The 21,438-nt window shown below is 35.8% G+C and overlaps 1 protein-coding gene across 3 annotated transcripts; it reads left to right on the top strand.

Annotated features, from left to right (window-relative positions):
• Positions 1-225: 225 nt before the first annotated feature.
• LOC132158043 (uncharacterized) lies at positions 226-7,429 on the top strand. 3 transcript variants are annotated; one of them, XM_059567292.1, is made up of 9 exons: positions 226-433; positions 704-1,225; positions 1,741-2,043; positions 2,701-3,255; positions 3,650-3,744; positions 3,941-3,991; positions 4,225-4,594; positions 4,723-4,854; positions 6,906-7,429. In XM_059567292.1, the coding sequence occupies exons 1-9, from the start codon at positions 415-417 to the stop codon at positions 7,022-7,024; spliced, it is 2,166 nt and encodes a 721-aa protein (XP_059423275.1). In that variant the 5' UTR covers positions 226-414; the 3' UTR covers positions 7,025-7,429. The 3 variants fall into 3 exon arrangements, with proteins under 3 accessions (XP_059423275.1, XP_059423277.1, XP_059423276.1); XM_059567294.1 differs by having other exon boundaries at positions 227-433; positions 3,022-3,255; XM_059567293.1 differs by lacking the exon at positions 6,906-7,429 and adding an exon at positions 5,152-6,069 and having other exon boundaries at positions 227-433.
• Positions 7,430-21,438: the final 14,009 nt, after the last annotated feature.

The raw sequence follows: 21,438 nt of genomic DNA on the forward strand, positions 1-21,438 counted from the left end.
TACTCTATTTTTATTTGCAAAACATATTTTTTTTTTGCAAAACATTTTTTTTTTTTGCAAAACATTGTTTTATTTTGCAGATATATATGGCCCTATTTTGACTCCATAGTCACACGGTATAAACTGTACACCCGCGCGCTCTGAAGATAACTTCAGTTCAGTGAGAATCCGAGCAGAAGCGAAGACGTTCACCTGAGCAGAGAGATTCGAAGTCCATCCAGACGAACGGTTGACTAAAATTCAGCAAGTTTGACAGCGATACAGTCAACACGCGTTTCTCCTGCGTTTGAGTCAGTGGAGCTCTACTTCAGCAGCTCAATGTCAGCAGATGTTCAGATGATGTTGAGTGACTCTCCACAGACAGCTGGAGGAAAAAGCTCTTCAGAACAATAGGCTTCTCCCGCAGCAGCTGCTATGGAGAACCGCCCAACAGGTTAGGAATAACGATAGTATAAAATATAAATGAAAACTCTAGTCTAAATAAATAGAATAGTAAAAACTGTGGAAAAAACAGACATTTTTTGTACATATAGTAATTTAATCTAATAACACCACACCTGTAAGTGTCACACTTCATTAACTATGTTGAATTCATCCATTGTTCTTCTTTCTATGGTTTATGCCTCAGAATTTGACATTCAATTTTCTGTTAACATAGTAATTTATTTTTACCTTTTTATTTCTTTGTTTCTTCTTTTCTTAGAAAAACAAACCAAAAAGAGGAAGAAAAAATGCATCCATGCATTCTTCCGGCGAATTGGGAAGGCTTTAAAGCTTTGCACCCTACATTGCTACAGAGACGATATATTGCCCCCATCTCCATCCGATGATCCAGCAGATCTCCAGCCAGGTTTATCTGGCCTTGAATGGGCGTTATCAATCGATCCATGTCCATCTGGTTTGGAGCTGACAGTTAACACCAATCCGGCTGATCCTGATGGGTCATTGGTCTCAGGACCATCCAGTCTTGAGGTGATATCTGACAGTGATCAGGCTGATCCAGAGCCATCACCTGTCCCAGGTCCATCCAGCCTCGATTTAAAGTTAACACTGGATCCAGGTCTATCCAAACTGGATTCTGAGACAATGAATATCCCAGGACTATCTAGTCTTGATGTAACACCTGTACCAAGTCTATCCAGTATCGAGATGAAACCGGACATGGATCTAACCGAGCCCAAGCCATCATCTGTCCCAAGTCCATCTGGTTTTGAGGCAGCTGTTGGTAAGTCTACTGTCATTTTTATCTCCTTTTGGGATTTTCATTTGACCTACTTGTCTGCTCTTTTACACTTATGCCCAATTAATAATATGCTCCTAACTTAATGTATATTAATATTTTATAATATTCAACATGTAGCATGGGGAATTGATGGATATAGTTCTAGTTTAATTCTAGTTTAGGATGTGGTTTTATTAGTATTCAGTAAATTTATCTTGTATTTTACTTTTAAAAGACAAGTGAAATTTAGTGTCAAGATTGCATCAAAAACCACAAGTTTTTCTTTGCATCATCCCTTGTGATTTAGATTGAACTTAATGTATATTCTTTCATTATGAGAAAGTCACAAGATGATTAATCACACAGTACGTGTCCATTTTACCAGTTGTCTCGTCTAACATCTGTATTCACTCAGTGTTCTTCCTTCTTCATGATGTCTAGACTCAGTATTTGACTTACGGTTTCTAATTTTTAATTACGTTTCTATTTCTTTCTTCTTCTTCTTCTTTTTGTTGTAGAACAACAATCAACAAAGAGGAAGAAGAAAGGCATCTGTGCATTCTTCCGCCGGACATGGAGGGCTGTTAAGTGTGCTGCTCTCTGTTGCCAAAGGGGCAACAAAGTGGCTCCAGATCCATTTGCCATTGACCCAATGGCTCAACAGGATAATTCAGATCACCAGCCAGATTTATTCAGCCTTGAGTGGCTGACACTTAATGCTGAGCCAATATATCTGGAGCCATCACCTGTCCCAGGCCCATCCAAACTGAATAATGAGCCAATGCCTGCCCCACATCAGTCTGGTTATGAGCCACCTGTTGGTAAGTCTACTGTCATTATTAGTCTACTGTCTACTTGTATTTTTATTAGTGCTGTCAAATGATTAATCGCAAAAAATCACATCTAAAATAAAAGTTTTTGTTTACATAATATATGTATGTATTTTACACTGTGTATAATGTATACAAACACATGTATGAATATATTAAAGAAAAATGTTGTTTATATATTAAATGTATTTATATAAAATAAGAATATACATGTATATACATGGACATATTTTCAAAATAGATACTGTATGTGTGTGTATTTATATATACATAATTAATATACACAGTACACAAACATATACTATGTAAAAAATATATATATATTTTGGATGCGATTAATCTTTTGACAGCACTTATTTTTAATTTTTCCATTTGTGTCTAGTTTGTATTTATGTTCCAAAACATGGGACAAAATACAAAACAAGGGACAAAATACAAAAACATAGCATGACATGCCACCAATGTCAGAGCTAAAACATCCCATACAAGTTTAGAATTTATTTGATGTGGATCTTTAGCAAAATGATTGAGCTCAAGTGTATAACTTTACCAAGTGTTCTTCTTTGTTCATGATGTCTAACCTCAGTAATGGACGTACAGTTTCTGGTGGAAATTTCTTGTTCATTTTCTTATTTTCTTTGTTTTAAGAAAAACAAAGAAAAATGAGGATGAAGAAAGACATCCAAGCATTCTTCCAGCGAACATGGAGGACTGTTAAGTTTCCCTCCTTGGCCCCAGATTCATGTCAAGTTGAGCCAGTAGCTCACTGGGATCAAGTGGACCTCCAGCCAGGTCTATCTGATCCCTTGTGGTTGTTAAGGAATGATCCAGGTCCATCTTGTTTCGAGGTTACAGTCACGGCCAACCAAAATCCACCTGATTCTAAGCCAGATCCATTCAGCCTTGATTCACACTTAACACTTGACCCAGGCCCAGCTGGTCTTGTAGTTGAGTTGACGTCTGTCCCAGGACCATCCCGTCAGGAGATAATGCCAGTCAATGGGTCTGACATGGGTCTGGATGTTCCTGAGCTAAAACCCATTCCAGGTTCCAGTCTCGTTCTGACAGCTGCTGTGGATCTGATTGATCCCGAGCCGTCATCTGCCTCTGGTTCATCCAGCTGCAGACGGACACCTGACACTGATCTGGACAATTCTAAACAAAAACATGTCCCAATCCTATCTGGTTTTTGGCCAACAGCAGGTGAGTCTACTGTCACTACTTCTATAATAGCTGTAGTTTTATTTGTTGTATTTTTGTAAAAATTGTTTGTTTCATTACTTTTTCATATTTGTTCCTACTGAACATATACATTATTTATGCTCCTGACATGTATCTTAATTCATTGTTCAGTATTCAAATTTAATCCTGTGGTATTCTAGTGGACAGTTCATTTTGAACCACATACTTCCTTGTATGTCATTATTTTCCTGGTTCCCTGATTGCCTTTATATTCTGCTCTTAGCTAATGCATGGAATACAGTTTATAAAAGCCACATTATCTGAATAACTTCTCTGTCTGCTTTTTGGAGTTAATGTAAGATAATCAAAACAAAGTAGTGCTCATCTGTTCTTTCTGCATGTTTTCTTTTTTCAGCATCATTTTCCTCCCGTTATCATATGGGAGTGAAGTTGGGACAGGGAGCCTTTGGTTCTGTGTATAAGGGGAATCACAGATTTAGTGGCCAGAAGGTAAACTACTGCTTTATTTTTTTAAAACATTTTGTGTATTTTAGTTTTGTCTTTGTCTTTTTCCTTTCGTCTTTGTTTTGTACTCATTTTATATTCCATACTTTTTATTTATTTTATTTTTTTTACGAAAAATTAACAGAGATAATTGCAGATTATTTTGATCAAACATGTTTAAAACAATTTTGTCTCTTTGCAGGTTGCTATCAAATGTATACGTAAGAAGCCCTGGAACAGCTTTATTAATGTGGTAAGTTGGCAAGACAATATATCAAAAAATACTCATTGTACATTTAGGTTCAGAAGTCTGTGAACATATTGAAAATCAAAAAAAAAATAAAATAAAAAATAAACTGTTGACTATAGTGTAGTTTATAATGGGAAATAGTGGCAAGAAGACGCATTTTTAATTGTGTTCTCAGACTTTTAGACACACAGAAGTGAAAGGTCAAGCTAACCTTTTGTCAAAACATGTTTTTCCAGCCTGGATCTACAGAACCACTGCTGTCAGAAGTGGTTATGAATGTGATGGTGTGCTCACCTCCGAAAAGCCCCTACATTGTACAAATGATCGAGTGGTTTGATCAGACACATCAGTTCGTCATAGTTATGGAATATCCACATCCATGTCAGACCTTGCTGGAATTTACCATGTGGCATGGAAGTTGTCTGGATGAATCTGTGGCACGTGGTTTAATGCGGCAAGCGGTGCTTGCAGCCAAACACTGCATTGAACGGGGCATCTTACACAATGACATCAAGACGGACAACATGCTGGTCAACACAGAGACACTGCAGCTCAAACTGATAGACTTCAGCTGTAGCAAACGTATTAACATGTCTTGCTCTGAAGGTGAGTTGATGTAATGCCATAATTTGTCAAATAATGTACATGATTCAAAGCTTATTATCTCAAAGAAGACTAATTGCTCATAGCAAATGAAATGACAGAGCTCTGTTAATCTCTTGCTTTCTATAAAGATTATCAACAGGCGGTTGGATCAACAGTCTGGTCTTTGGCTATGGTACTTTTGGAGATAGTAAGCGGAGACCAGCCCATAAGTGTTTTTCTCCCCAAAGCACGTCATCCTTTGATACCAAATTTCTCCAGTGGTGAGACAACAGCACTCAACAATAATACAAACATACATTTTTGGCACAATATCAGAGTGTTCAACTTCCCAGCTACTAAAAATAAAAGGGAAAACTGATAGACAGAATACATAAAAATGGCTATTTAAAGTACAGTAAGTACTGTACACACAGTATTTCGAACTGTATTCTTTTTTAAACAGGGACAATCTTCTATGTTTTTCAGAAGCTTTTCATGCATCACAACATGCATGTGCTATGCTGTCATAAAGAGCATACATGACTAACCAGCTTTTTCCTCTTTGAAAACTTGTACAGAGTTTCAAGATCTGATAGAGCAGTGTCTGGTCAGGCATCAAACCAAGAGACCAACGTTAGAGCAGATTTTAGAACATCAGTGGTTTAAGCAGGACTGAGGGAAGACAGAGGATCAGGAGGCAGGTTGTGTAACAGCTTGAGGGAAGGCAGATACTAACCAACTCTTCAGTAAGAAAAAAAAAAGCAGATCATTCATCTGTAGAGAATAGCTAGCAGACAGCACTTAACTGCAGACCGGACTTTCACATTTCACCTGTGGCATTAAATATTACACCTACTGTGTAGGTGACATTTTACCAAGACAAATTTGTCAAGAATCTAGTATTTGGTTTTTCTCAAAAATCCTAGATAATTGTGCACTTTGGAGAAAAACTAAATGAAAGAGAATATAGCGGTCTAGAGACAAATAGGCCTAATACTGAAGATTCGGAATGGGTTCTTGGGGGCCTTTTGCCACAGATGAAATAATCCAGGCATATCTGAATTCAAGTAGTAACTTAGAGGAACTTGACAGAAAATTCCCACTGAAGACCAGTAAAGATTTTACAGTATATTACTGGCCACCAGATCTACATTAGTTTAGGTGCTGACATTAGATCAGGTACTGAGGGTAGAGTCATTTTATTACAATAGGCCACTTACCCAACTAGTACAATATAATCTTCAATATTTTGAATTCACAAACCTCTGAGTCCACACATTATAAAAAAAGCAAAATTCTCTAGACCAACAAATCTCAGCAGTATAATATATATTATATTGCAATTATATATGTATAATAAAATATAATAGTGCTATTTATATTGTATTATTGTTAAAATGACTATTTTTCTACAGTGTAATGAGTTCTCTTTGTTCCCATTAGATTTACTTAAATATTTTCTGTGAGTTAGACAATAAAATGTTTTTTACTTAAATCAGAATATCATTCCCACCTAATTATTAAAGTACAGTAATGAGTATAAATGACAATAAATGAGATCTACCAACTTAGCCTATTTTGTATTGACAACCATATACAATTTAAAACTGTACATACTGTATTTTCAAGATTAGTTTGTATGTGTTGCATTTTTCTACGTAGTTTCTTATTTATAAATTAATTTGTGTATTAAGCTTATTTCAAGAACAAAACAAAGTTATCTTAATAATGACACACACTTAGAAAAAAGCAATAAACTAGGGCAATCAAATAAAAATGAGAATTTTGAATATTCGTTGAATTTATTCTAAAAATCCACATTTGAATGCAAAAACATTGCCTTCAAATTTCACGTGTGCATCAGGCAGACTTATCAGTAGGCGCGTTTCCATTACCCTTCAAATTGCGCAAATTAAATGGAAATGTGTCCATTTTGCAAAAATGCTCATATATCAGAAAGTTTTTACGCTCACATGAGGTGGTTTCAGGCAATGCAAAAAAGGAATAATTAGCAAAACTGTGATGGAAACATTGATGAAATTTTTTTTCGCATTTACAGGTCACATGGTGTATGTAAAAAGTCATGTGATCATTCTTCAAGAAACTATTTGCGCAACGACTAATTTGACTATGGTTTAAACTGAAGTTTTGTATCCGACTAGCGTTAGTTGACTAGTCTAAAAGCAAGAAACCCCCAAAAGATGCTAAGAAAAAAAATAAACTTTGTGTGTGGGGTACATTTGAAACACCTTTGAAACGTTTGAAACACCTTAAATAAATTGCATGCTCAACTTGTCTGATCTGTGATATTTTCTTCGCACATGCGTATTAGCTCCCTCTTTAATCATGGTAAATTTGAAGTACATGCGCTTCTCCAGTCCGAAGATATCTGTGAAAGTTTTTTTCCAAGGTAAGTTTTTCACTTCACCACATCCCTTCCACATTGAATAGCTTGTCATCCTTACATGACTGTTAAAGGTAACTTACATTTTGGTAAACCTTAATCTGTGCCATGCAGGGTTCATCATAAAATCTAGAGAAATGTTTGAGGTGGTCAGCGGGGTACAGTTGAGACAGGATGTTTCAAATGAACCCGCACTAAAATCCTATTGCGGTACATGCAGTTTAGTTGCACAACGTAAGATCAAAAATTAATAGTCACATTCAGACAATGTACAAAGCAAATTAAACCAACATTTGATGTTTGGGATATTAAACTGCTTACTTCTTATTAACATATTTTCTAACATGTAGAACATAAGGATATTTGGGCATATCGTAAAATAGGCAAAGTGGTAAATGGGTACAGTTGATACACCAGAGTTCATTTAAGAGAATAACATTTAAATCTATTTGTTTGGAAACAAGACTAAAAAGCTGACTTTTATGTTTATGTGTGTACTATGCCTGTTGCAGGATGCCCCGCTTCAGAGTTAGGAGTTAAATAGGGGAGTTGCTGCAGATCTTTTAGAGAGGGCCTCAAAAAGTGTTGAGGAAGGGAGGTCAATTAGGAGTGCAGCACAGGAGTTAAACATTCCTGTTACTTCCCTGGCCCGATATGTGAAGAAGAGGCGAGACCTCATTGAGTAGGGCTCACGTTTGGTCTCCTCAGTAGGCTTTAAGGGCTGCAATGTAGTTTTTACTTCTGAAAGCAGCAGCTTTATTCTTTGTGCTCCCTCCAGAATAGGTAGGAATACACTGAAGAGTAAAAGTTAAAGCATCAATAGAAAAAGTTCAGGTTAAGCACAATGTTAATGTGAGCTCATATAAGCCAGCAAAGACACATGAACATACACATACAAAGACACATTTTTTAATGTTTCATGTACGCAAATTGGCCTTTAAATTAGTAAGTTTTTATGGATTGCCTTGTGAGTTTTAGAATGGTTCTCAAACTTCATGAGAAGGCACCAACACCTTTCAATAAGAAGGACCACAAGTTTAAGCAGGGCCACCAGTTTTAATCCTACAAATGTTGCAACATTCTTTGATAAGCTGGCCACGGTCCTGTTAAGGCATGGGTTCACAGCAAATGACAGAATCCTGGACGCATTGTTGCAACTAAAGTAGAGAGAAGAGTTGGGAGTGTAACCATAGACGGTAAAAGAAATGGACACAGCGACCCCATTAGATTCACCGGAGACAAGTGAAGTCAATTAGAAGCACGCACTTCCTGGGGGTTGATCGTACTGCGCACACCCAAACTGAGCTTGATGACTTAGATGTCACATGAGCAACCTGTCTGACAACTGTAAGTCTTAAAATAGCTGTGCCAAGAGAAATCTGAATCACCCACCGAATCTTGCAGAGAAAGCGAGCGTGAACAGGAGCAAATTTTGGTAAGTATTCTGATTAACTGCGAGCTTCTCCTCCTGTCCATATGGTAATTTCTCTACTGTGCGACAGAGAGGGTTATGGTTATGACGCAATCCTATTTTTTACAAAAACTGCTTCTACGGGACCATAACGTAAGATACAAGGTAATGGAGCCTTTTAAACATTTTCGTGCTTCTTTAGAAATAATTAATGGACAAATGGAGTCTTTAAGCGCCTCAGATGTAAAGTTATTCACTGTCAAAGTGACGCCACAATGAATGGGAGTCAATGAAATGCTAACAGTAGGTGGGGGTCTGCTAGCCAATGGCGGCACCCAGGGGTGCTTCAATAAAATATGAAACCCTCCTCCCCTGAGTGTAACATCTGCAGAGAGGGGGATCCTTGTAATGGGGCAGTTAAACTAGACTTTGAACGTGCAAAATTATTTTGGACGCCGCTGCGAATATATGCGGGAGCAAGATGTAGATGTTTCCCCACAGTTATCACAACATGGATTAATATGTTCTTTTACTGTGTATTTTGTGATGGCGTCGAAAGCATCTTATTATATTGTACTATCTGTCTCTCTCTCTCTCTCTCTATATATATAAATTTATACACACTAAGCAATAAAAAAAAATAAAACGTGTCCTCATTCAAATGTACCGTCTGTTCTTGTTTCCATTGACACTGCAAACCATCCAGCTTCTTTTTTTATTTTATTTTTATAATCTTTTAAAGATGTATTATATAAAACAGGATGCTGCGCTACAGCTAAAATTAGCGCTTCCTTCATTTTTGAATTTCTGTACAGAGAGGTCACGCAGTGACGTATCAATCTTCTACTGGTGCCACGTCTTCACGTGATGCGAATAAGTAGGTCAGAGTTCATCAAACTTGTACTTTGGAATGCAGCGAAATTTTTCACAAGAGCTTGATTTTCCGGTCTGGGACCCTCTTGCATTCGAATGCGAATGAACGAAAGTCAATGGAACGAAAAGTGCAGTGTGACCGCCCCTTTACCATGGCCTTAGCAGGAAATGCCCATTTAACATTAACACCCAGCCCCCCCCCCCCCCCCCCCCCAAGTTCATCTTTCCCAGAAATAAGTATCTCCCTCATTTCATCATAGGTAGTCCAGAGGGCTCAATTGGCACAGCGGTGATGCTGCGTTGTTAGTTCAAAATATTGCAGAAAATGAGAATATCAGTGCAGAGATGTTTACGTCAAAACTTAAACCAAGCCGTTCACACAGAACGCAAATTTTGCACATTTTTTTAGATCACTCACACAGGAAAGTCACGTTTAGAAAGCTATATAAAATTAATGTTAAACTTTTAAAAAACGTTAAGCGTTAAAAATTATTTTAATAATATTTTGCCTGATGCCCTCTTGTGGGATCTAAAAAATAAATAAATACTGTAATATAATAATAGTTTAGTCAAATAACAAAAAACACCAGACACCCTCGATGCCTGTGAAACTTTTCTCCCTCAAACAGCACGCTAGCGTTACTTCTACACTACAGGCGACACACAGCAATATAAACAACATATCTGCATGTTCTCACATCACATTGTTATTGTAAAATAATAATAAGTAAATAAACATCAAAATCACTTCACTGAGAATGAAACACCACTTACCAGCTGCCGCGGTGTTGAAAATATCCTCTAGCAACTAAAATGCGCGTGCGGGATGAGGAATAATCAATAAATAACTCAAATAACTTTGAATCAATGTGTTTTTGTAGTGCAGCAATGCATTTAGTTTCTACACTGTTTACCATTTTTGAATCTATTATTATATTATATTATATTATATAGATCCTATGTTCTAATTCAGTTTAGGCCTACTATCAACATAAACAATATGTTATCAAGTGTCAGGACAAGTTTATAATGTTATGTACTATGTAAACGCTGTGTAATGTGTTTGATGGGCGCGCGCGTTCGAGGTGCATTTAAACTGGAGTGGAGGGAATTACCATGGAAACGGGGCGGCAGCTCAGCTGACAAGTAGCATACAAACTTCCTCCTCTCTCATGGTTGTTTTTGCTGCTTTTAGGTAAGTTTAGTCCCTAAAATTACACAAATAATATATACAACTTTTACTGACACTTTCTTACATGTAATTGACACGCTTCTGTTGAATATTTACTTTACAGATATGGTTCAGTGTCATGGGAATAAATCCATTAGCATCACAACCGTGAGCTAACAGAGGCTAACTATAAGAGGTAAGCTAGCTATAGATTTTAGGTCTTCTTTATGAAAGTTTGGGATTTTAATCACATATTATGTGTAGATGAGTTTTTTTATAGCTTTGTAAATGTTTTGCTGCCAATTTAATAATGGATGAATTAAAAAAGCTAATTAATTTAACCTAAAAGTATGCACTGTACTGTTTATAAGGGTTTCTAACCGTTCCATATAATATGGAATCGTCCTGTATTTTAAAGTCCGTAAAAGTGACTTTGTGCTTCTTTGGGATGGCACCATCAAGCGACATTCACTTGCAGAACGCAAGCTTCTAGAGGGGACATAAGTCTGAAGTAACAAATTTAGGTAAATGGGTGCAGAGCCAGTGGTAGTTTTGTAGGCAAACATCAATGCCTTGAGTTTTATGCGAGCAGCTATTGGAAGCCAGTGCAAATTGATAAACAGAAGTGTGACGTGTATTCTTTTTGGCTCATTAAAAATGAATCTTGCTGCCGCGTTCTGGATTAATTGTAAAGGTTTGATAGAACTGGCTGGAAGACCTGCCAAGAGGGCATTGCAATAGTCCAGCCTGGACAGAACAAGAGCTTGAACAAGGAGTTGTGTAGCATGTTCCGAAAGAAAGGGCCTGATCTTCTTGATGTTGAATAAAGCAAATCTGCAGGACTGGACGGTTCGACTTCAGCTAATCAGTTTGGGAGGATGCAAACAACGTGATTCCAACATCCAGCCATGCAAGAAAACGGAGAAGGGTCTGTCTGCAGACTTGCACTTGCACTCTCAGACTTACACTCTCAGACGTTTGTGCTTCCGCTAGCGATGTCACTTTGCAGTCTTTATTTTTTATTTTGTTCTATTTATTGATAACTTTTTGTTTGAATCTCTCAACATTTTATAACAGTAGCCAGGTGGTGATGACAAGAAAAAAGAAACTAAATTACAATGTCACTTGCAATCGCCACTTGAACTCTCCGCTATCTGTGACGTCAATCGACACAAATCATGCATGTTGCCAATACAAGACAAGACACTGTGGTGGTGATTAAACGATTAAAACTAATTTAGTTCTATAAGGTACAGGGTCCTGCAAGAAAAAGGCAAGCCCGGACCGTGGCCACAGAACAGCAGAATATGAACGCAATGCACACAGTCTTTCCTCCTGAAGAAAAAACTAAATCTTAATATGGCATAATGTATCAAGATACATTAAGTTCAATTAAAAGTCCATATTCGATATATAGTTATTATTTAATGTACTACAAGGCAAGCAGATGGCTATGAACAGGGATGCACATAAGTGGTCCGCATGTGCGACCAAAATAAAAAATGCGTTATAAATATGTATAAACATATAAATATGTTCTGACAGCGCATTTGCGTACCGACATGGTTGACAGCTGTTAATACACAATTACCATTTTAGATCACAAACTGTACTATATAAGTTTTATTTTCAACCTGAATGTATAAATCTAGGCTATGCCATGCCGTTTTCAAAGCACAATGCAAAACTGTGACATTCAGCCACTGACGCTCTTTAATCAGCAGCACTGGAGTTCCGGCAAGATGGCGTGTTGAGCAGTAATTCGGTTAAGCGATGGTAACAAATTTGTCCCAAAATCTTAGTTGTGCACTCAAATCACTCCAAAAATATACAAATTGAAATCGAAATATGATCAACCCAGCAAGATTGAAATTTAAAGAAGGGGAGAGTGTAAAAACACAGGCTGCGGTGGATACTGAGGTGAAAGAGTTGGATCAGTTTGGCAGAACGCCATTACACCATGGAGGTGACCATAGTTAATAAAAGAAAAGATACCGCGCCAACAACTCCAAGCAAGATTCCAGTCGGTAAGAAGAGCAAACCTGCATCAACGGAAGGTGAGGTCTCAAACCTAACCATATTGGAAGCCATTCAAAGCATGGAAAAGAACTTTAATGAGCAGTTGTTTGAACTTCGAGAGCAATCTAAACAAAGCAGCTGCATGATCACCAGCTTAGCCAAAGCTATGCAGTTTAATGCAGACGAAGTTAAAGACTGTAAAGGAAAAATCAGCGAGCTAGAAAAGTGCAACGAACGTTTGTCTACAGAAAACAAAGAGCAACTTGATGAAGCAATCGATATTGTACACAGAGTTGGCCGAAAGGATGACAACAGGAAGAGACACACAATCGTCTTATTTGTCAGAAGGCTTGTCAAGGAGGAGATCTGGCGATGCTGCAAGGATTCCCCGCTGTGTAGGGAGAAGGGCATTCGCCTCGCTGAGATGTTACTGTTAGAAGACAGGAGGCGAGAAAACACCTGTGGCCGCAGATTGAGCAAGCCCGTCGAGAAGGGAAACGAGCTTACTACCGTGGACCGCACAGATACATAGAGGGTCGACGGAGTTTAAACCGCAGAAGGAAGGTGTGATCTGTTTGTACTAGATGTAAGAGGAGTGTATTAAGAACTCATGGGACTATTTCTGTTATTGAGAAACAGCGCACAAAAGTTTTGAACAAGGTTCTTTATTGTTCTTTCCTTTATTTTGTTTTATATATTTAGCTTTTACTCTTTTTGAGAAATGTTTAATTGTTCAATTTCACTTGCTTCGTTAAATGTGAGGGGTCTAAAGGATTTGGTCAAAAGAAAGGCTTTGTTTTTATTTTGTAAAGGGCGAAAACCACATTGTCTTTTGCTACAGGAAACTCATTCTTCCGAGGCAGATGCTAAATTCTGGGCTAACCAATGGGGTGATCCTATATTATTTAGTCATGGGACCAATAAGTCTGCTGGTGTTGCAATTTGTTTTAATAGGTTTCCAGGTGACATTACACACAGGAGAGATGACCAAGGTCATTGGTTAATGGTGGTTTTAAAAATGTATAGTTATTTTTTTTATTTTAACAAATGTGTATTGATATAAAACTAATACCCTAAATAAACAAATGTTTGAAGATATCACAGTTGTTCTATCAGACCTCAAAGCATTGTACCCTACAGATTTAATTTTAATGGGAGGTGACTGGAATATGACACCAGATGAATGGGAAGACAGATGGCCCACTAAATTTGACAGCAACCACTTCAATCATACCATTGGAGAATTTATTTCTAGAAATTCCAGGAGTAAAACAATACTCCTGGCATAAACCCAATAACACCTGCAAATCTAGGATTGACTACTGGCTATTTGTTGATGCACTTGCTGAGTTTGTTTCAGATCTTTTGATTTCTAAAGCTCCGTTAACGGATCACTGTATCATAGACATGAAGATAAATTCGGTTGATAGAGGTAGTAAAAATAAAGGTTATTGGAAATTTAATTCAGGTCTGTTAAAGAATAAATATTGTACAAGGATAAAATAAATAAAAGCTGAAACTGAAAATGATGAGACAATAGATAGCTTTTGTAATAAATGGGAATTTATGAAATGTAAAAGTAGAGAAAATTCCATTAAGTTTAGTAAGGAATTAGCCAAGGAAAAAAGAAAATAGGAAAGCAACCTGTTTCAGGAAATTAGTAAATATTGTGAAAAGGCTGAATTAAACAGTGATGACAAGAGGAAATTATTTTTATTGCAAGCTAAATTAGATGATATGTATTGTAAGAGAGCCCAAGGTGCTTTTGTAAGATCTCGAGCAAAGTGGATAGAGGAAGGGGAAAAGAATACTTCGTATTTCAGTAGTTTAGAGAAAAGAAGACAGGGAAATAAGGCAGTATCAAGTTTACTAATAAAAGGAGTAGAGTGTAAGGATGTAAAAACAATTGAAAAAGAGGTTTTCATTTTTTATAGAAACCTCTACACATCTATGTACTCTCACTCTGATTTTTCCAAGTTTTTGAATAGAATTAAGGATTTCATAACCAAAATTGATGATGCTTTTAAAGAATTGTGTGAGTCTGATTTAAGAATAGAAGAATTAGATGAGGTGAGCTTGAGACTGTCTTTGAACAAATCGCCTGGTTTTGATGGGCTCACGGACGAATTTTATAGGTTCTTCTGGAAAGACATTAGACGTGTTATTCAAAGCGATTCAAGAATGCATTGAAAGAAAAGAATTATTAACAAGCATGAAGCAAGGTCTTATAATACTAATTCCTAAACAGGACAAAGATAAAAGAATCCTAGATAATTTAAGACCCATTACACTTCTCAATACTGACTACAAATTATTCTCTGTGATTATAGCAGCTAGAATGAAGAAAAGCCTGTCTCAGATGATAAGTGAAACTCAATCAGGCTTCCTTGGTGGAAGATCCATTCATAACAACATACGATTGGTTCTAGATTTGATTGATTATAGCAATATATTTGTAGAGAAGGGCTTCATTTTACAAAGCCTTTGATTCAGTAGAACATCCGTTTATTTAAGAAACTTTGGTTTTGGTTTTGGACAGAAATTCAAAAATCTAATTGGTATACTTTATAATGATATTAATAGTTGTGTATCTTTAGAACATGGCACTTGCACAAGATTTAAAGTTAAGAGGGGTATTAGGCAAGGTTGTAACAGCTCTCCTTTACGATTTATAATGGTTGCTGAATTGTTTTCCATCATGATAAAGAACAGTGAATCTGAAGGCTTTAACATATTGGGGAAACACATTATAATAACTCAGTTTGCAGTTGATACAACTTTGTTTAAAAAAAAATGAAAACCATATCGTCACAGCACTAGATTCAATTAATCAATTTTCAAAAGCATCAGGTGTTACATTAAATATTAATAAATGTGAAATTCTGTCTTTGCATGAACAACCAGCTCACTCAATCCATAATGTAAGTGTTAAAACATATGTTAAATATTTGGGCATTACAGTCACCCGAAATAAAGGAATAAGGGAAAAAGAAAATATTCTCAGAAATATTGATAAATGTAAAAAAAAATGTTAAACTTATGGCTACAAAGGGATATAACAATATTTGGCAGGGTTTTACTGTCCAAAATGGAAAGTATATCCAGAGCTATTTACCCGGCCTATTCATTAGGAATTTCAGAGAATATGATTAATTTAATGGACAAAACTAATTTCAACTTTATTTGGAAGGAAAAATGCCATTACATTAGGAAAGCAGACATGATTAAGAGTATTGAGAAAGGTGGCATGAATGTTATAGATTTTTCTGTAATGAATGGTGTACTGAAGTTGAAGTGGTTGAATTCATTTGTTAATCATAAGGACTCCTTCTGGTTTAGCATCCCTAATGCAATTTTTGGTAAACTGGGTGGAATTGATTTTTTATTGTGCTGTGATTATGATTTACAAAAATTACTTGTGAAACTATCAGATTTCCACCAGCAAGTTCTTCGATACGGGAACCTAATATTTAAACACAATTTTACTCCACATATTACACCTCTGTGGAACAATAGATGCATTCTAAGTAATCGGATGGAAAAAGGAAAATGGGCAATATCGCATTTGATGGATAATTTTGGTAATTTTTTTATATCATAGTGATTTGTGTGATAAATTTAATCTACAATGCTCAATTAGAGATTATAACAAAGTAATGAAGGCCATCCCAGTACCCTTGCAAACAATGATTCAGCAGTTTGTATTGTACTCCAGAAATATACCAGAGTTGAGATCACTTTGTATTGAAGATACAAATTTAAAAAGCAAACAGTTTACAGATAAGTTTATCAGAAACATATTATCCAAACACTACTTCCCCAGTCAATTAAAAAGAAAGTATGTTCTTCAAGAATTCAGTGAAGAAGAGGCAAAGAAAATAAGGAAACGCTATTTTACTTATCCAGTTCTTCCTAAAGTCAAATTTTAAACGACATTTATCCATTTAATAACTTCCTACATGATTTAATTGGGAGAACAATTCATTCGGATTCTGTGAAAAAGATATTGAAACTGTTGATCATATGTTTTTCCATTGTGAACTTCTACAGTTTTTTGGCAGGAATTTCAAAACTGGCTTTATTACAAACCTATATCAATACATCCTTTGACTGTGATCTCAATTAAGGTTGGAGTACTATTGAAGGATAAGATCTTAGACGTTTTGATAAATAATTTAATTACTTTGTGTAAACACTATATTCACAGATGTAAGTATTTAAAAGTTAAACCCCACTTCAGCGGTTGGAAGAATGACTTAAAGGTTTTTGCAAAGTCTCTTCGTTACATGATGGACAAGACCGCCCAGAAACTCTTGTATGCTTTGGACTTGTTTTTGTTGTTAGAATAAGACCCTCATCCTTCTTTTTATATTCCTGTTTTATTTTGTTTTATCTTATTGTGTGATTTTGGTTTGTTGATGTTGTTTTTTTTTTCTCTCGCTCTCTCATGTTTTTTCTTTATTTTTGGCTGTATCAACACGAATAATATGGGTTCAGTTGTTGAAATAGGCTGTAAAGGTTTGTAATTGTATTTGATACCTTGAATTAAAAAAAATAAAAAGCAGCACTAAATCCGGAAGCGCGTATACTTACTTGCCGGCAACCTGCCAAAATAAAAGCCTGCTGATTTTAAGTTTGAATATGATGAAAACGCTTTTATTTATTTATTTTTAGACTCTTTTATCCAAAGCGACTTAAAATTGGGGAATACATAAAGCGGTTCTTCTTAAAGAGGCAAACAAAGAAAGTAGTAGTAAATATTACCATTTTATTTTTAAGTTTACTATAAAATAAATGTATTTGTATTTAATACTAGGACTGCCTTTTATTTTTAATAATATTATCACACACTATTATTTAGTTTATTTACTATTATTTTATTTAAAAAAATAAAGTGCAATAATATTATAACTATTATTAATTCATTTTTTATATTTATATTTAATGGGTCACGCTAAATGCAGTGTGAGGACCAAACCAAATCTCCAGGTTCTCTTATGAGAACCAGGCTGAAAAAATTATGTGCACCCCTGGCTATGAACACAATGCGCAGACTTTGTCCTCCCCTACAGCGAAACGCTTAATGTGGCCTTATAACAGACTAAGATGATAAAGACAATTCAGTAGGCCTAGCCTATATGTCTTGTTGTTGACTCAACGTATATACAGACCAGCAAATATGAACGTGCATTATGAAATGCATTAAGTGATTTTAAAAGAATCAACTCCGTACAGACAAGCAGACGAGTACAGAACGCAGTGCGTTAAATTGTACATTAAACTTTTTCCTCCTATAGAAAATCATTATAAATAAAACACATAATGTAGCTTAATGCACAAAGACAGTGAAATAAACGAGTTGTAGACAGTATATTCTATATGGAAAAATGCTTAACGCGAAACTTTGCGTGTTGCGTTTATTCTGGGCTCACCTGCTTGCCTGTACATATTAGTTATGTATTTTAATAATGTAGAGAAGCATACTGAGTTTGGCCTTTAACATCTTAGTCCATTATGCCACATTTTGCGCTATGTGAGGAAAATACTTTATACATATTCATTAAAATAATGAACTGTATATTTAATTTGGTATTTTAATTGTATCTTAATACATTAAGCCATGTTAAGTGTTTATGTTTTTCTACAGGATGAAAACCTAAACGTTCATATTCTGATGTTCTGGCCACGGATTTGCCGGTCTTGTCTTTTTCTTGCAGGACCCTGTATAGTCTAAATAGGTTTAATCACCACCACAGTGTCTTGTCTCCATTGGCAACACGCATGATTTGTGTTGATTGCAAGTGACGTCACAGATAGCGGAGAGGGCTACTGTTATACAATGTTGGGAAATTTAAACAAAAAGTAATAAAAAATTCAACAAAATCAAAAATAAAGACTTCTAGTCCCTAGCGGAAGTGCAAGTGTCTGAGAGTGCAAGTGCAATCTGCATCCAGACCCTCTTGGGAAAACGTGCATTTTACCTGAGGGAAGACATAATCAATAAGGAAAGTCGTCTTTCTTTAATGTAGGTAATGTTGTTAAATACCTAGATGAAACAATTTATATTTAAATAAATTACAGCAGACTCTCAACCTTGAATATCATTCTTAAAACAAAATGACCAATGAAGTGTCAAGCACCCAAAGCAGTCCATTAACTCTTTAAGTTATCTTTAATTGAAAAATAACCATTTCCATTTTTGTACTGTATTAGGCCTACTGTATCGCTATTACACATGCAAATCAGAGTCAGAAAGAGCTTTATTGTCAAGTATGTTTGCACATACAAGGAATTTGTTTTAGTGTCACAAGCTTCCAGAGCACTTAGAAAACAACAACACACAGATACTAAAAAATAAGATGTGAACAGATAATAAAAAAGCCTATTATTGCAATTTAACATAACAGTTTTATATTTTAATATACTTTAAAATATAATTTATTCCTGTAAAGCCATGCTTAATTTTCAGCATCATTATGATTTTTCATAAATCATTAAATTATGCTGATTTATTATCAATGTTGGAAACAGTTGTGCTACTTTTTTGGACCTGTGATATTATTTAAGGATTCTTAAAAAATAAAAAGTATAAATAACAGTATTTATTTAAAATATTTGTGTGTGTGTGTGTGTGTGTGTGTATTATACACTACTGTTTGGGGTCAGTACCTTTTCTTTTTTTTAAGAAACTTTTAGAATACTTTTATTCAGCAAGGATTTAGGTGTTAAATGGATAAAAAGATGATATTGTTAGAATATTGTCAACATTTTTATTTTGAATAAATTCTGTAGTTTTTAACTTTTTATTTTATTTATGGAACACAGGTTCCAACAAATATTAAGAAGCACAACAGTTGATAGTATTATCAACACTGATAATAACTCAGCATATTAGAAAGATTTCTAAAGGATCATGTGACACTGAAGACTGGAGTAATGAAGCTGAAAATATAATAAAAATTATATTTAAAGTATAATAAGATAGGAAACCAATATTAGAAATTCTTCACAATATTACTGTTTTTCTGTATTTTTGATCAACTAAATACAGCCTCGATGAGCATAAGAGACTTCAATAAAAACATTACAAATCTAAAAGATATATACCCGTTTATATATATATATATATATATATATATATATATACAGGTCCTTCTCAAAAAATTAGCATATTGTGATAAAGTTCATTATTTTCCATAATGTAATGATAAAAATTTAACTTTCATATATTTTAGATTCATTGCACACCAACTGAACTATTTCAGGTCTTTTATTGTTTTAATACTGATGATTTTGGCATACAGCTCATGAAAACCCAAAATTCCTATCTCAAAAAATTAGCATATCATGAAAAGGTTCTCTAAACGAGCTATTAACCTAATCATCTGAATCAACTAATTAACTCTAAACACCTGCAAAAGATTCCTGAGGCTTTTAAAAACTCCCAGCCTGGTTCATTACTCAAAACTGGAATCATGGGTAAGACTGCCGACCTGACTGCTGTCCAGAAGGCCATCATTGACACCCTCAAGCAAGAGGGTAAGACACAGAAAGAAATTTCTGAACGAATAGGCTGTTCCCAGAGTGCTGTGTCAAGGCACCTCAGTGGGAAGTCTGTGGGAAGGAAAAAGTGTGGCAAAAAAACGCCGATTCCAGACCTTGGGGGACCTGCGGAAGCAGTGGAGTCTGGAGTAGAAACATCCAGAGCCACCGTGCACAGGCGTGTGCAGGAAATGGGCTACAGAGAAGCAGCACTGCACTGTTGCTCAGTGGTCCAAAGTACTTTTTTCGGATGAAAGCAAATTTTGCATGTCATTCGGAAATCAAGGAGCCAGAGTCTGGAGGAAGACTGGGGAGAAGGAAATGCCAAAATACCTGAAGTCCAGTGTCAAGTACCCACAGTCAGTGATGGTTTGGGGTGCCATGTCAGCTGCTGGTGTTGGTCCACTGTGTTTTATCAAGGGCAGGGTCAATGCAGCTAGTTATCAGGAGATTTTGGAGCACTTCATGCTTCCATCTGCTGAAAAGCTTTATGGAGATGAAGATTTTGTTTTCCAGCACGACCTGGCACCTGCTCACAGTGCCAAAACCACTGGTAAATGGTTTACTGACCATGGTATTACTCTGCTCAATTGGCCTGCCAACTCTCCTGACCTGAACCCCATAGAGAATCTGTGGGATATTGTGAAGATAAAGTTGAGAGACGCAAGACCCAACACTCTGGATGAGCTTAAGGCCGCTATCGAAGCATCCTGGGCCTCCATAACACCTCAGCAGTGCCACAGGCTGATTGCCTCCATGCCACGCTGCATTGAAGCAGTCATTTCTGCAAAAGGATTCCCGACCAAGTATTGAGTGCATAACTGAACATAATTATTTGAAGGTTGACTTTCTTTGTATTAAAAACACTTTTCTTTTATTGGTCGGACGAAATATGCTAATTTTTTGAGATAGGAATTTTGGGTTTTCATGAGCTGTATGCCAAAATCATCAGTATTAAAACAATAAAAGACCTGAAATATTTCAGTTGGTGTGCAATGAATCTAAAATATATGAAAGTTTAATTTTTATCATTACATTATGGAAAATAATGAACTTTATCACAATATGCTAATTTTTTTAGAAGGACCTGTATATATATATATATATATATATATATATATCCAAACCACGAATGTCCCTTATTTTCATTTTCTAAGTTGGCAGCCATACTGTTAATCCACTTACATGAACTAAAATGGGCTGAAACTATTCCAAACATGTTTTTATCTTTCATTGTAGAGTAGACAAATATTGAAAAAAAAAAATTGTACTGTGGTTTTAGTAGTGTCGGGAAAAAGCCCTCTAATGGGAGCTGCTAATAGAGATATAGGAAACACAGGTGATCTGAGAAACCTTATTAAATAACTTAAAATGTTTTTTTTTCACAATTTATTTCACCTATATCATCAAAGCATCTTTAAAACCTAAAAATGTAAATTCTCTTC

This window comes from Carassius carassius, chromosome 15, assembly GCF_963082965.1.
Source record: "Carassius carassius chromosome 15, fCarCar2.1, whole genome shotgun sequence".
Lineage (NCBI taxonomy): Eukaryota > Metazoa > Chordata > Actinopteri > Cypriniformes > Cyprinidae > Carassius > Carassius carassius.

What these genes read in the sequence shown, in the direction of transcription:
- LOC132158043 (XM_059567292.1), top strand. An exon ending in TGGTTATGAGCCACCTGTTG is followed by an intron (nt 2,044 to 2,700) that starts GTAAGTCTACTG and finishes CTTTGTTTTAAG; the next exon opens with AAAAACAAAGAAAAATGAGG. An exon ending in ACAGATTTAGTGGCCAGAAG is followed by an intron (nt 3,745 to 3,940) that starts GTAAACTACTGC and finishes GTCTCTTTGCAG; the next exon opens with GTTGCTATCAAATGTATACG.